General features: G+C 38.7%; 1 protein-coding gene across 2 annotated transcripts in view; it reads right to left on the reverse strand.

Moving 5' to 3' along the window:
• LOC149795195 (uncharacterized) overlaps positions 1-14,895 on the reverse strand; it is a 37,689-nt gene that overhangs the window by 5,380 nt on the left and 17,414 nt on the right. For both annotated transcript variants that reach the window (XM_089964933.1, XM_089964932.1), the window contains 5 exons: positions 7,611-8,522; positions 5,118-6,265; positions 4,024-4,327; positions 2,993-3,117; positions 1,511-1,629 (listed from right to left, as the gene is read on the reverse strand). In XM_089964933.1, the coding sequence (XP_089821059.1) occupies positions 1,511-1,629; positions 2,993-3,117; positions 4,024-4,327; positions 5,118-6,265; positions 7,611-8,522 (2,608 nt within the window). The remainder of the gene's footprint in view (positions 1-1,510; positions 1,630-2,992; positions 3,118-4,023; positions 4,328-5,117; positions 6,266-7,610; positions 8,523-14,895) is intronic.

The following is a 14,895-nucleotide window of genomic DNA, read 5'->3' on the forward strand; positions in this document are numbered from 1 at the left end:
AATATGAACAAACAAAATTGGATAATGTTTAATTGCATAATTATACAATGTATAAACTCGATAAAATTAGCATTTTATTATTTAAAACATAATATTTCAACTGAACAAACAATAAACAGTTATTGCAATGCTGTAAATAACACACTTTGTACTGACAGAAAGCTTAACTTGAACATTTGTTTGCCAAAATTCGTAAGTGAATTTATTGGTCATGGCTGTTTACTTTTGAAAACGAAAACTTGCTACTCGAAGGTTTACATTCCACTTCGCCTACTGACACCGCATCTTTTGGAGAAACCGCTTTCATAGTTTCAATTATCTTCGGAATTTCCAGGCACGTTTTGCGTTAGAAATTGCAATGGTGTTTGAATAAGATATGTTTCATCGTGTGTGTTGTTTGAATCGCTTAATACATTTATTTATGCCTTAGCATCTCAACTAGGATAAAGAATGTGAAAAAACATAGCCCAGTGGAATAAATGCAATACATTTATGAAACACTTATAAAGAGAAATAAAAGTTACTTTTCCATGATATTGTCTGTGTCTTGATATCTAGAATTTAGTCCTGTATTTAGAAAATAATTGTATTGCACTTGATATTGATCAGAACAAGGTTCAACAATTGTGTAGTGCGTTTTATTTTCTTTAGACCTCCCTTTAAGTCAATCACTACTCACAATAATTGCTTCCATATGGCACATTCCAATGTTTGTAAGTGTAATAGCTTCCATATTTTTACTTCCCCTATGAGTTACTGATTAGTGTGTTTGCTTCATTTTCAAAATAAAGCACACCACAAACATTAGGTCTTTATTATGTTCAGATTACATTGAACTAGAAGAAAATTCTGGACCATATGAACATAGTTCCGTTTCTAAAACAACTCCCGAGTTATTAATGATAAATATAAAATATCTAACCAAAAATGACAAACTGTGGGATTTAAAGATGCACAGGGCATGCTTGAAAGTCTATTTTGAGAAACAGGTGATTTTACTGAAGCTGACAGTTCTCTGGGAAGCTACACTGGAGACGTCCCATGAGAGAGTACTGGCCAAGTGTCAGTCACTTATGCATGAGTTGCAGTACAATGGCTATAAGACCGGAAGTCTACCGGTGGGAAACAGGATGCCGTGGCATTGTAGCACAGAACTTGGAAAAGCTAATCTGTTCCGGACTTACTTTTATCAACTCAGTCGGCGCAACCCTGGAGAACGTCGATGATCAGAAATGCCCAAACAATGTGAATGATGAAATCGGTTGGAGTGCATAACTGTATTCATATATTGCATCGTGAATCCTTGAAACGCTAAGGTAATATTTCCATCGGTTGTGCTATTAAGTGTAAAGGCATGTGTAGAAAAATATATTGGTTGATTATTACGAAAATAAATACATGTTGAGTAAAAGAAATACTGCGACACGTTTAATGATGTCATTCACGTATAGTAATCAAACTTTCACTTAAATTAACACATACACACACCTCCTAGAAACTTTGATCCTACCTTTACGTCTGTGCTTAATAACGAGAAAGAACACCACTGCCACTGACACAATGCAGAGAATTATCAGAGCTATGGTGGAATACAGAAATTCTATATACGATGAAGTCTGGGGTTCAGACCTGCAACATAAAATATTTTGCATAATTTTTTTAATCACAGAATTCAATAGAAATGCAACCAGTTTTATACATGTCGAGAAGCATGAGTTAAGATCAGCTATTACCAGAAAAAGAATATAAAACGTTTGTAAAATACATATAGTTTTGATTCACTGAAGAATCTAATTCGCACTTTTATCTGTCTAAAGGGTGCTTTATGTATGTCGTAAGTTGTCTAATTTTGCCAATAACTGCCGATAATAATGTTTCCCTCGCCCAAGCATGAATGTGTATACATGATATCAATGTCAGGGTCATGTTTGCCACAGACGCCGACATCTATATTAATGATCACATTGCTTTATTTCAGTTAGTATTTCATGGTGATATTCAGGATTTCTACCTATTATCAATAACATTTGAAAGTCAAAAAGCCCATTTGTGGCAAACATAGTAATGCACAGAGTGACATTCCTTAAATTCGTGGTTTGGATAAGGTGGCCCAATATTACCAAAAAGCGATTATTGTTCATTGGGTCTTTCTCTTCTTTTCTTGTAGAAAACACGAAATCCAAGAAAATTGCTATCACACGAAAAATAGTGATTTTTACAGTAATTCATCGTTTATTCGTTCATGAGGTAGATGCCTTGCTCAACCATTATGTTTGAACAATTAACTAAATTATTTTTTCTGGTGAAATTGTTGTTTATCGTAGACAATATGTATTCATTCACGACAAAAATAACTATTGCATTTAAGATGGTTTTTGAATCAGTTAACAGCCTATTAACATTAACCCAGTATAAGTTGTTTCATTCATTGGTTGTATTTTGCACTTGGCTAAAATAGACAAAATCAAAGCGATGGAAAGGTATACCCGAAAATACCTAAATGTATCAAGGCATAAGGGCAAATAACAGTAAGAAAGACTGTATATATATTGATGCCATTTTCCTATTTGAAGGAATATAGTGTGTGAATTTTGTACATTGTGCAGCAATTAACGTTACCATTGCTTTAACCTTTAAAAGCATGAAAAATAAGTCTTTGACAGTAAGTTTCAGGGCATTTGGAACGATGTTTACATTATTTGAATTTGACTTTCATCAAGCTGTCTTTAAAATGTGAAACCTAATTAAGTGAATTAAATAAATTTTAACCCAAACTGAAACTTCTTTGTAATAGTCGTCAACAAAGTTCATTATATACTATCTGCTATTTTGATATACGTACTTTATCGGTGCTTTCCTCCGAGAAAAGCCTTTTATAATTTAATTTTTTCATTATTTTTCTTAGGAGTAATGTTACTATTTGCTGTCTCTTTTTGTCTCGGTAACTGTTGCCATAAACAGTTCGCCTTTTTTGCCTTTTAAATGTACTTACGATTGTTCCGGAAAGCATGCTGGGCACACAGATTTATGTCCACACTTGAGATCTGACTCGCCTGTGAAATTCACTGAGTTTTCCCATATATATTTATCCCAAGAGAATGGAAGTGATTCTCCTAGCTAAATAGACATGAAAAATGTGTTTCAGAGGGACACATCGCATGTAGTTACGTTATACATAGAATCTTCTATTAAAATGAACGTCACATGTATCCCATCATGCAATTTGTTTAATTAAAAACTTCTAAAATGTTTAATTTAACAGTGTTTACGAAACACGTTGTCTCATCTCGCTTTACTAATAAATCTATTACATGAGTTACGGACAATTTTGACATATATTTTATGTATCATTATATTTTTTTCAATGCTGTCAAAGATTATGGCTTTACAACATCATCAGATGTACATGATGTATAAATTCCGAACAGAATAATTATAGATAATTACATATAATTAATTATATATAATTATATATAAAGGAAAGCAGTGGTAATCATCATAATGATGTGAAGCCTTTCTTTTGCACGCTTATTTCATTCTTGTTATTCCATAACAGACAATATCTCCCTATTATACATGTGTGTGTGTGTGTGTGTGTGTGTAATTTTAGCATGGAATATCATTCATGTTACTAAATATTCCATTATTATTTATTCTTGCCACCATTCAATCTATCACAAAACTCGATATCTCAATCACTGCTTTGCTAACTGAAATTTAGTGTAACATATGCCATTATGAGCTTTAAGTGTTTCTATACTGAACTGAATTTTTTTAATGTTTTACATTGTTCCCATTCCAGGTCTTGTTCTTGTTGCTGCGTAAATTGGAACACCAACATTGTTATACCCGAGATGATAGCTGCTTTTGGATATTCTTTATCAAATACTATCATTCAAAGAATAAAGGTTAATGATGTTATTGATTTCTTCAATTTAGTGCAAAATATTATATTCGAATTTATAAAGCAGAGTACGACTGAATAATAGTGCATGCACACCGGTTTTTAGATCATAAACTTACCTTTCTATAATTCACTTCACCAGCATGCTTTTCCACCATATAAATAATGTATTTAAGTTTTCCATCACCGTTTCGATCGAATACATCTTCTTTATTCCCAGTGACGCGAATATCTAATTGTACTTGTTTGATTTCCTCAACAAGTTCCATAATATATGCACGGTAATTGTCACAGATGGAGCTAGTTTGGCCACATTGTTTCTTTAATGTCCGTGACGCACCGTTCAAAAGAGCGTAAACTGCGTTCTCCACCATTGGTACCCAAGCATCGATCTTGTAATCGTTTTTCAGGCCTTCGTCAATCCTGAAATGTATGCGAAAACTACAATGGCTCCATGGTTAATGTCTAAATTTGATATAAATAGATTCAACAGTGTTACTACTATATCCAACGCCACACCAATTGTTATTACCACTACGTCTACTACTCCTAGTACTAATGTTAAACCAGCAACACCTTGAGTATACTGTTTCGGGGTGTAGGTGGAGGGGATAGCAAGGTAAGGAAGCCGAAAATAAATGTTTCTGAACGGCAGCTTAAAAAGGACATTAAGAAAAACACAACAAATGTTACCAAATGTAACCTTTAAAATAAATTGGGTCTTTCGTTCAAAGTGGGTGGTTTGAACTAGAGTCTATGTTTACTATGCTCTATAACAGGTATCATTTAAGCCGCATATAGTACCTTGTTTAAGTTATTAGAACAACAAGATGTGCAATTGACATTAGAAAATGTTTTACTTCAGAATTTTGCATTGCCTCGTTGTCTTCACCTCATTCTACTTTTTCATTAGAAAAATGAAAGGACACTTACGAAACAAAATTCGCCGTTTAAAGATTAGTCCATTTTAAAAACTCAAAAGACTTTCGAAATAAGATTTTTTATTTTCGTGAATTGGGCAAGGTTTCTTTAAAAAAATTAATAAAAACAAGACATATTTAGGTTACATTTAATACTCGTGAATTAGGAAAAGCTTTGTTTCTTCTACCAAAACTTGCACGGTTAGTTTCAACGAATGTCCACTCCTTCGCCAGAATTTACCATTTAAAGCATAATTATTATATTAGACACTATTCTGCTTGTCGACTGATACCTGCATGATTTCGAAGTTGTTTTGTTGAAACTCCACTGAGAATGGCACTTCAGTTCCTTTTCCATGAACGTTTGCAACCACGGATTAGCATCTTGGCCAGTTGTCCTCAAGTTCAACATGTGCTCCTTGAATTTCTGGTTCACGGGCAGGTCTGTTGACAGAGTTATAGTTCCTATCAAATTCTTAACGTCTTTAAGTATTGGTCGAGTTCCCCATTCTTCTGACGCTATAAATATGAATTCGCGCGGTTCCAAATGTTCATCTAACGATGGCACCAACCATTCGTGATCTGAAGTACTGAGGAAGAGTATAACAACTTTTGCTGATGAAAAATTTCTTATTATCTGAACGATAACACTTTGCTCAAAGTTGGGAAAGGATGGAATAGTAATGACCTGGGCAACACAAATTCTAATTTGTTTAACTGACTCTAATAGAGCGTTCTTTCCTCCGTTGCCATATGCAGAATCTGTGTTAATAATTTGTATGTAATTTGCTCCTATATCTTTCACAATGTCAAGCATAACTTTTATTTGCAGGGTATCCGAATTTGTCAAACGTAGGAAATACGGATATAGTGTCCTGTTACTCAAAACAGGAGCTGTAGATCCATAAGCAATCTGAACATGTCTAGTTTCCGTCAAAATCTCTGCCACTGAAATACTTATATCACTTGACCATGCTGCAATAAAACCAATGACACTCGTCATAATTGGAGAATAGCTTCCATCGTCATTTCGTATTCCGTATCTGTACAGAGTTAGAATTCTCTCTTTTATTATCAGAGGATGTATGCAGCTATCAATTATGACGGCGCCTACTGAAACCTCAAACAGATCTTTAGGCTGTCGAATTGCAAAATTTATTGTTTCTACTATGTCAATTCCTCCTCTTTTTACATCACCACATTGCATCGGCGATGATCCACGAACATGGACGGGGACAACGGCAACAATGTATAACTCTCCTCGAATGATAAATGCATGATTTGGTTTGTCGATTATGCAGCTAGTGCATACTGATCCGTTGCTGCATTGACCTTTCCTGATTTCGTTCCAGGACAGTTCTGTGTATCCGGGGTACTTGTAATCCTTTATATCACGATTCAAAAGGTTAAGTTTGTTAGAGACTCTGTCGTAGTTACCAACCTGTAATTGAAAAAAATGAATTAAATTTTCTCAATTTTCAATTACTTCAGTATCAAAATACGCGTTTCTTAAGATGTATTGGGCTGATTTCTTCTTGAGCGATATAAAACAATTGCCAGACAAATTATGAAGTTCATACCATAGACAAAGAAGATGCATTGTCATTCGATTTATACGAGTTCATCGGTTTACACGAGTTTATCTGCTGCAATGTGTATGACTTAGTTATTCCTGACTATATTCACTATTATCAGGCCCGGCACTAGGATATGCGGGGCCCTAGCAGCCAACGTTGAGCGCAAGGCCCCAGTCATAAAAATTCCATTGCGAGGTAGCGAGGGGCCCAAAGCCTTTGCCTCGTTTGCTTTGGCCTAAGGCCGGCGTAGACTATATTCAGTATATCTAGACTCTTTCTAAAGCTTTCGTATAGTTTATCACCATGAGGGCAACATTACTGCCACATGTTGGTGACGGCGAGTTGAGTCAACGAAAATACCAGTCTAATGGGCCAAATACCAGTCTAATGGGCCAAATACATAATGAACTACTGGAGACTCTTTTTCTTTACTCTCTTTGACATCGAGAGGGTTTATTTTGAACATGCAAAGAAGCACTGAGTACTCAAATGTTATATCGTTTAACTGCTAATTTGTCTGTAATAAGTAACAATTTCATGTACCTTTCAGATACAGATTGAGAAGACAGTGACGAGCATGTCAAGAGCTCTTTACGTCTATATTTAGATGACAATTACTATCACTTGTACATAAATGAATGACCACGGAATAGGGAAATCTCTCTCTCTCTATTTCTCTCTCTCTCTCTCTCTCTCTCTCTCTCTCTCTCTCTCTCTCAACCTAACCATCAGTCAAATATGGAGAATATGTAGAGATTTCGTGAATATCTAAACTTAAAAGCCAATTTTTACTGCACATTTCATATATTATCAACTAGACCTACGAGCACTGATTTCGAAAATGGCCGATACATATGCTGGTCTAACAAAGCAGTCACACATATTTGCAGTCACTTTGATAACACGATCTCCGTATCAACGACGTGTAATCGGTATTTTCTATTGATTAGATGAATATTCCGTTATATAATAATATAACCAATAGAAGTTTGAAATTATTCTTCGTGTTTGCAATGGTAAATTAACTAATATATGAGACAGTGTAATTTCGTTGTTCTCGTTAAATAGGCAATAATTATGTGCAGTGTACTACACATTTTAATGTTCCGTTAGAGAAAATGCGTAAACAGGCAAAGTTACATCCATTTTAATATCTTAAACAAATATTAGTTTTAAATTATAACAGAATAAAACATCAATTTTCGTCACCTCCTTGAAGCAATTTTCTCTAGTGCCATCTATATTTTTCTGACAGTTGAACACCACATAAGAGGTCGATCCTTGCTGAGGAAGAGCGTCTACAGAACCATTGAAGAATACTGAGAGAGATTCCAAAGATTTTATGATACTTGGAAAATCCGCTAAATCAACCTTGATATCTGCCAACTTATTGATTAGCTGAATTCGTGAAATGTTTAAAAATGATTGACAGTATCCATTATTTCTACAAGTATCTTTATGCACTCCTTGTATTGCCTCTGCAAGTACCACTGTAGCCTGAACAGCAAAATGTAGGAAAGAAGAGGAGGGTAGAACTGAAGTCAGTACTTCTGGTGGAAATTCTTCACATGTCGTCCCATTTTCATGTGTGCAATTCCGTGATGACCATAGTTCATATACATCCAAGAGCCAGGGGTTTGAATCATGTATGAGCATAGTCGGGTTCATAAATAAGGAAGACCAGTATGTGGCAAACTTTTCTATTTTTCTTATCGGTGGACTGAGTGCGAATGATCCAGCGAGAACAGTTGGCCAGTCTACTGAGAAGGTACCTACATTCATCGCTGCCTCAGAGAGAATAAGGAATGGAATAGCTGGTAAATCATTGACAGACTTATTCACAGCATGAAGAAAGTTCGAGGCAAGTTTTGTTCCACCAAACACTACAAATCCCAAAATAGGAGATGTTTTATTCATCAGAGATATTAACGTTTCTTGAAGCCTTGATATTGTCTCTTGATCACTAAGTAGGGTGTCGACTGGAATCTTTTTCGTCAAGCAAATTCCTTCGATCTTAGACAGCTTTTCCAAACTACCCACCCCCTCACGTCCATAAGCATCATCGTCATAAATAGCAGCAAAGTATGTCCAGTTCATTGCGACCATCAAACGTTCCATCGCCTGAAAATGTAAATCTATAACTATACAAATTCTGATACATTATATTCAGTAATACTCGTGACTCTATGTCATTGACGTAGTTCATGGTGAATTTTTCTGTAACTATATACTAAACATTTATTTATTATGCAATTCATGCCGAAAGTTAAGGGAACGGTTTACATATTACTTCAAAACATATAACGGAGATAGCTTACGACTGTTTGCTCTTTCGAACTCCTGAATCAGCATCATGAGATTAGGAAAAGAGAACAGTTACTTGATTTAACTGTAACAAAACATATTAAGTTATAAAGCATATAAGAAATGTACAGACAGGGTGGAACCTGCAATGCAAAGCTGCACAAAACTGAATTTATGATGGAGTAAAATCCAATTCAGATTGGTTTGAATGCAATTTGTTTGTTTTAGGTACATTTATGTCATAATTTTTCAAACTGTCTCCATTTCTAAAATTTAAATTTGTACTAAATGCAGTAAAACCTGAAGGAAAATTGTATCAAGAATGGATTATAAACAGTTTATACTTATTAGTTGTGCCAATTGGTTACGTTGTTCAAAAAGTTTGTCCAGCTATTGCAAATTGAATTTTATGAAAGTATATGGGGATAATTGCACCGGGTACACGGGTGAGAACTAGAGTTTTAAATCAACTAGTTAGTGAGCAGCTTACATAATACCCAACTTTTATAACACAAATTAGCATCTTTAAGAGTTGCGAATTAACAATAATACATAGGTCAAAACAACCAAACGTTTGGTGTGTGGCATAACTTATTCTCTCTCTCTCTCTCTCTCTCTCTCTCTCTCTCTCTCTATATATATATATATATATATATATATATATATATATATATATATATATATATATATATATATATATATATATATATATATATATGTACACGTTTGCTAGCAATTAGGCAAAATGCTTTCACCAATTTTAAGAAGTGTTCAAAATCCTGGCAAAACATTCTGGAACCCAGATTTAACGTGTGAAATCTTTTCTTGTAAGGGTGCATTCGTAGTGTAATTTGTTTCACAGTATCTGAAGCGGTAATGGAATTATAGCCAAGAAATAACTGTCACCACTTATTTTTAGTATTTAAAAGTAGGTCAGTGTGAGGCAGTGTTGGTGTGCGGCACAGGTTCATCCCAATAGACACACAAAATTTACGTTTAATTTTAGCAAAGGTAACATTAGGAAATGTGTACAAAATAATCTAGAAATTGCTCAAAGCCAGAGAGATAGACAATGGGATGAACAATGTCATAACATAAAATGAATAACTTAAAATGGCTTTGTAAAAATGCGTCAAAATTCGTTCAAATTTAACACGACACAACAGTATCATGTACATCCTTGTCACCAGAAATAAGTGTTGATGTTTGAGCTTTTCTTTCATAAATGAGTTTGTACAATCCATGCAACACTCTCTCCAGTCCTGAATCTCCGTATACACACATTCATCCAACAAATGGAACAGCTTCAGATCGATAGGATGCACAGATCCCTCCCCCAAACAAACTTCCTCCGGACGCTCATGACAGACTGAATACATTCATCTTCAAAATACAATTCAAATGGTCGTAAATGAAACACTCTGATACAAGATACAACTCAAACAGTCGTAGATGAAACACTGTGATGCAAAATCCAACCCAAACAGTCGTATATGAAACACTCTGATACAAAATACAACCACTTTTTTTCTGTTGTTCAGGTAAAAGGTATAACTCTATCTCTGGAAGAACTATTTTACTGATATTATGACACTACAAAAATATTTTTTAGAGGGTTGGGGCGTACACACTGAAGATGTTGACCGGGCCTAAGGATGTTGACAGCCGGAGGGCAAGGATTCTCTCAGTACCTGATGACGGAGGTTCAATGAAGGCGATTAGCGTGTTCTTGACAGCAAAGCCTACACCATGCTGCCTAGGTTCATCCAAGGGCTTCCCCTGCCAAAAGAATGTGTAATTGGCTTCCCTGATGGTGCCGCTGTCAGCCAGTCGGGTCTCCTGGAGGCAGGCAATGTCGATGTTCAGTCGGGAGAGTTCTCTGTCAATGACGGCAGTCTTCCGTGCATCGTCGATCTGCTGTAGGTCAGTGGTCAATCCAGGACACATGGTCCTGATGTTCCAGGTTGCAAAACGAAGAGTTGGAGTCTTAAGTGTGTACGCCCCAACCCTCTACTCCACCTACGAGGAGAAAGACAAGTTTTATGAGGCTCTGGATCAGGCAATATCCAGTATCCCCAACAATGAAAGCCTTTACTTACTAGGAGACTTCAATGCTAGAGTGGGAGCTGACCATGAGGCCTGGTCCACCTGTCTCGGCTTTTACGGAAGGGGCAAGATCAACGAGAATGGTCAGCGACTGCTGGAGATGTGCTGCTCCCACAGCCTATGTGTGACCAACACTTTCTTCAAATGCAAGGAGATCCACCAGGTGTCGTGGAGACACCCACGTTCACGCCACTGGCACCAGCTAGACCTCGTCATCACCAGGCGTGCAGAACTGGCCAGTGTCCTCCTTACCCGCAGTTACCACAGTGCCGATTGTGACACGGACCATTCCCTCGTGGCCAGCAAGGTGCGAATATTACCCAAGAAGCTGCACCACGCCAAGAAGAAGGGTCACCCACGTATCAACACCTGCTGTGCAAGCAACCCAGAGAAAACACAGCAGTTCATCAGCAAACTGAAGGAAGCCCTCACCAATGTGACACCTGATGACTCCATTGATTCCAAGTGGTCCCATATCCGTGACTCTGTGTACAATTCAGCCATCACAGCTTACGGGAAGAGGGAGCGAAAGAATGTCGACTGGTATGAGGCAAACTGGGAGGAGATGGAGCCCGTGACTGAGGCAAAGAGGAAAGCCCTACTGGCATACAAGGCTGCACCTAGCCCCAGAACACTACAAGCCCTAAGGATTGCAAGGAATAACGCCCAGAAGACCGCCCGCCGCTGTGCCAACACCTACTGGCTGAACCTTTGCAACATTATACAGACAGCTGCTGACACCGGGGATACAAGAGGAATGTATGAGGGTATCAAAAAGGCGACAGGCCCCCCCCCCAGCTACAAGACCGCCCCCCTCAAGTCCAAGACGGGCGAAGTCATCACAGACCAGGGGAAACAACTGCAGCGATGGGTTGAGCACTATCTCGAGCTATATGCAACCCAAAACAATGTCACTGGAACTGCCCTGGACGCCATTCCAGACCTGCCTGTCATGGAGGAGCTAGACACACAGCCCACCCTGGAAGATCTCGGAAAAGCCATCGATTGCCTTGCCTGTGGGAAGGCTCCTGGAAGCGACGGCATTCCGCCTGAAGTCCTCAAGAGCGGAAAACCAGCACTGCTCCAGCCCCTACATACACTCCTCTGCCTTTGCTGGGAACAGGGATAAATCCCACAGGACATGCGTGACGCCAACATCGTCACTTTGTACAAAAACAAAGGAGACCGTAGCGACTGCAACAACTATCGGGGCATCTCCCTCCTCAGCATCGTCGGAAAGGCCTTTGCCCGTGTTGCCTTGGCACGCTTGCAGATCCTAGCCTCCCCCGTCTACCCAGAGTCCCAGTGTGGATTTCGAGCCGGCAGGTCAACTGTAGACATGATCTTCTCACTACGTCAGCTGCAGGAGAAGTGTCGCGAGCAGCGGATGCCCATCTACATTGCCTTCATAGACCTGACGAAGGCGTTTGATATGGTTAGTCGGAGTGGACTCTTCAGACTCCTGCAGAAGATCGGCTGCCCCCCACGTCTGCTTGCTGTCATTATGTCATTCCACGAGAACATGCACAGCACAGTGTGCTTCAATGGCGCAACATCTGAAGCATTCCCAGTCATTAGCGGAGTCAAACAAGGCTGTGTCCTTGCACCGACGCTCTTTGCCATCTTCTTCTCCATGCTTCTCCAGTACGCATTCAAGGACTGCATCGAGGGAGTGTACATCCATACCAGGGCTGACGGCAAGCTGTTCAACATCGCCCGTCTCCGTGCTAAGACTAAAGTCATAGAGGTACTCATCCGTGAATTGCTCTTTGCCGACGATGCAGCCTTGACATCACACACGGAAGGTGGACTTCAGCAGCTGGTATGCTGCCTCTCCCATGCATGTAAGGAATTTGGACTGACCATCAGTTTGAAGAAAACGAATGTCATGGCACAGGACACAGACTCCCCTCCCTCTGTCTCCATCGATGGTACAATTTGGAAGTTGTCGAGAACTTCACATACCTCGGGTCTAACATCTCCAGCTCACTCTCCATTGATTCTGAGGTGGGCGGCAGGATTGCCAAGGCAGCAGCAGTGATGGCCAGACTTAACCAGAGGGTCTGGAACAACCCCAACCTCACAGAGAAGACCAAACTGCGTGTCTACCAAGCGTGCGTGTTCAGCTCACTTCTCTACAGCAGCGAAACATGGGCCACCTATGCAGGACACGAGAGGAAACTCAACAGCTTCCACCTGAGATGTCTGCGGCGCATTCTGCACATCCAGTGGCAGGACAAAGTACCCAACACAGAGGTTCTAGAACGCGCCAGCATGAACAGCATGTTCTCCATACTCAGCGAGAGGAGCCTTCGCTGGCTCGGCCATGTCAAGAGAATGGACCCAGGTCGCATTCCCAAGGACCTGTTATATGGGGAGTTAGCAGAAGGTGCACGACCAACTGGACGACCACATCTGCGCTACAAAGATGTTTGCAAGAAGGATATGAAGACAGCAAACATCAATGTCAACGACTGGGAGAGCTGTGCAAACAACCGTTCCAGCTGGCGTCTAGCTGTCAGGCAGGGAGTTCAAAACGCAGAGGAAAAGAGAAGAATAAAGCAAGCTGAAAAGAGAGCTAAAAAGAAGGATAAGCAAAAGCGTACTTTGGAGCTATGCCATCGTCTCTCGTAGACGGACGGATGCCAAGAAGACAAAAATATTTCATAATTCAACCAACATATACACATATAATACACATTTAGATAGAGCACATACACCTAAATATTTAAATATATGACAGATTAAAAGACCATGCCACAGAATATGAAATATAACACACACACAAACACACACACACACACACACACACACACACACACATATATATATATATATATATATATATATATATATATATATATATATATATATATATATATATATATATATATATATATATATATATATATATATTCTCTCTCTTTCAACCGCTCCAGTGGCCTAGAGGTTAGAGCGTCCGCCTTGGGTGCGGGAGGTCGTGGGTTCGATCCCCGGCCGAGTCATACCAAAGACTTAAGAAAAGGGTACTAACAGCTTCCTCGCTTGGCGCTCAGCATTAAGAGGCTAGTGTTAGGACTGGTCCGTCTGTTGTCAGGATAATGTGACTGGGTGGGACATCATGCTGTATGTCTGCGATATGACTGAACAATCGTTAAAGCTACATTAAAAATCCAAATCACACACACACATACTCTCTGTAATTAACGATTAACATAATAAACGTGACACAAAAGAAATCAAACAGTGGTCCAAACACAGTCCCACTAGCCATTGTTTGCAGGCTGCATTCACAAATAAGTCAGTTCTATTATTATTGTTATTATTATATATAATGTACGTCCTACCTACTTTACAGTTTTGGCCGCTTAGGCCCGCATAGTCGAAGCTGTTGGAATACCCTGACATTAAACCTGATTTATGGATTTGACCAATCTGTGTACACCTCCAATCTGTGTACAATAATTGTTTGGCATACTTTACCATATACACAAATTTGCCCACCACCCCCATCTCCCTATGCACACACAAGCAATACAATTATGTTGTCTGCTTTACTCGCCGATATTTATGTACGGTTTTAATTAACACAGTAAAGACTAATTAACATTTTTCAAGCCGGTATATCACTGGGATTGTAAGTGGATTTGTCTCTCCTGGTGTTGATTGCAGCTGTGAGTATCGCCGCTTGAAAGGAAATGACGTCAGTGTTGATTCGTCTACTTGTTGTCCAGTCTGATGCCTCGAACTAGGTGTTGTTCAGATATAATGTAGCAAGTAATTATTATATTCTTTAATTGTTTATACATGTGTCACCCAATGATTCCAGTGATTCATTGTGATCGGCAGTTACTAATAAAAAGCAGAGTGGTGTCTACTTCAATTCATCACTGATTCTGCATAAATATTATTTGTATGGACCAATACCACAAATATAGATAAAGCCATTTTAGTGCAACTGGTTTTAGTATTGATTAGTGAAACCTTAAGTCGAATCCAAGGCGTTACCAGAAATTAAAATCAAATTTGTATGGAAGCATCGTGGAAAACATTCATTTTACCAACCGTGTTTTTGCGACATACA

Source organism: Sinohyriopsis cumingii, chromosome 7 (assembly GCF_028554795.1).
Source record: "Sinohyriopsis cumingii isolate HCF-2022 chromosome 7, ASM2855479v2, whole genome shotgun sequence".
Lineage (NCBI taxonomy): Eukaryota > Metazoa > Mollusca > Bivalvia > Unionida > Unionidae > Sinohyriopsis > Sinohyriopsis cumingii.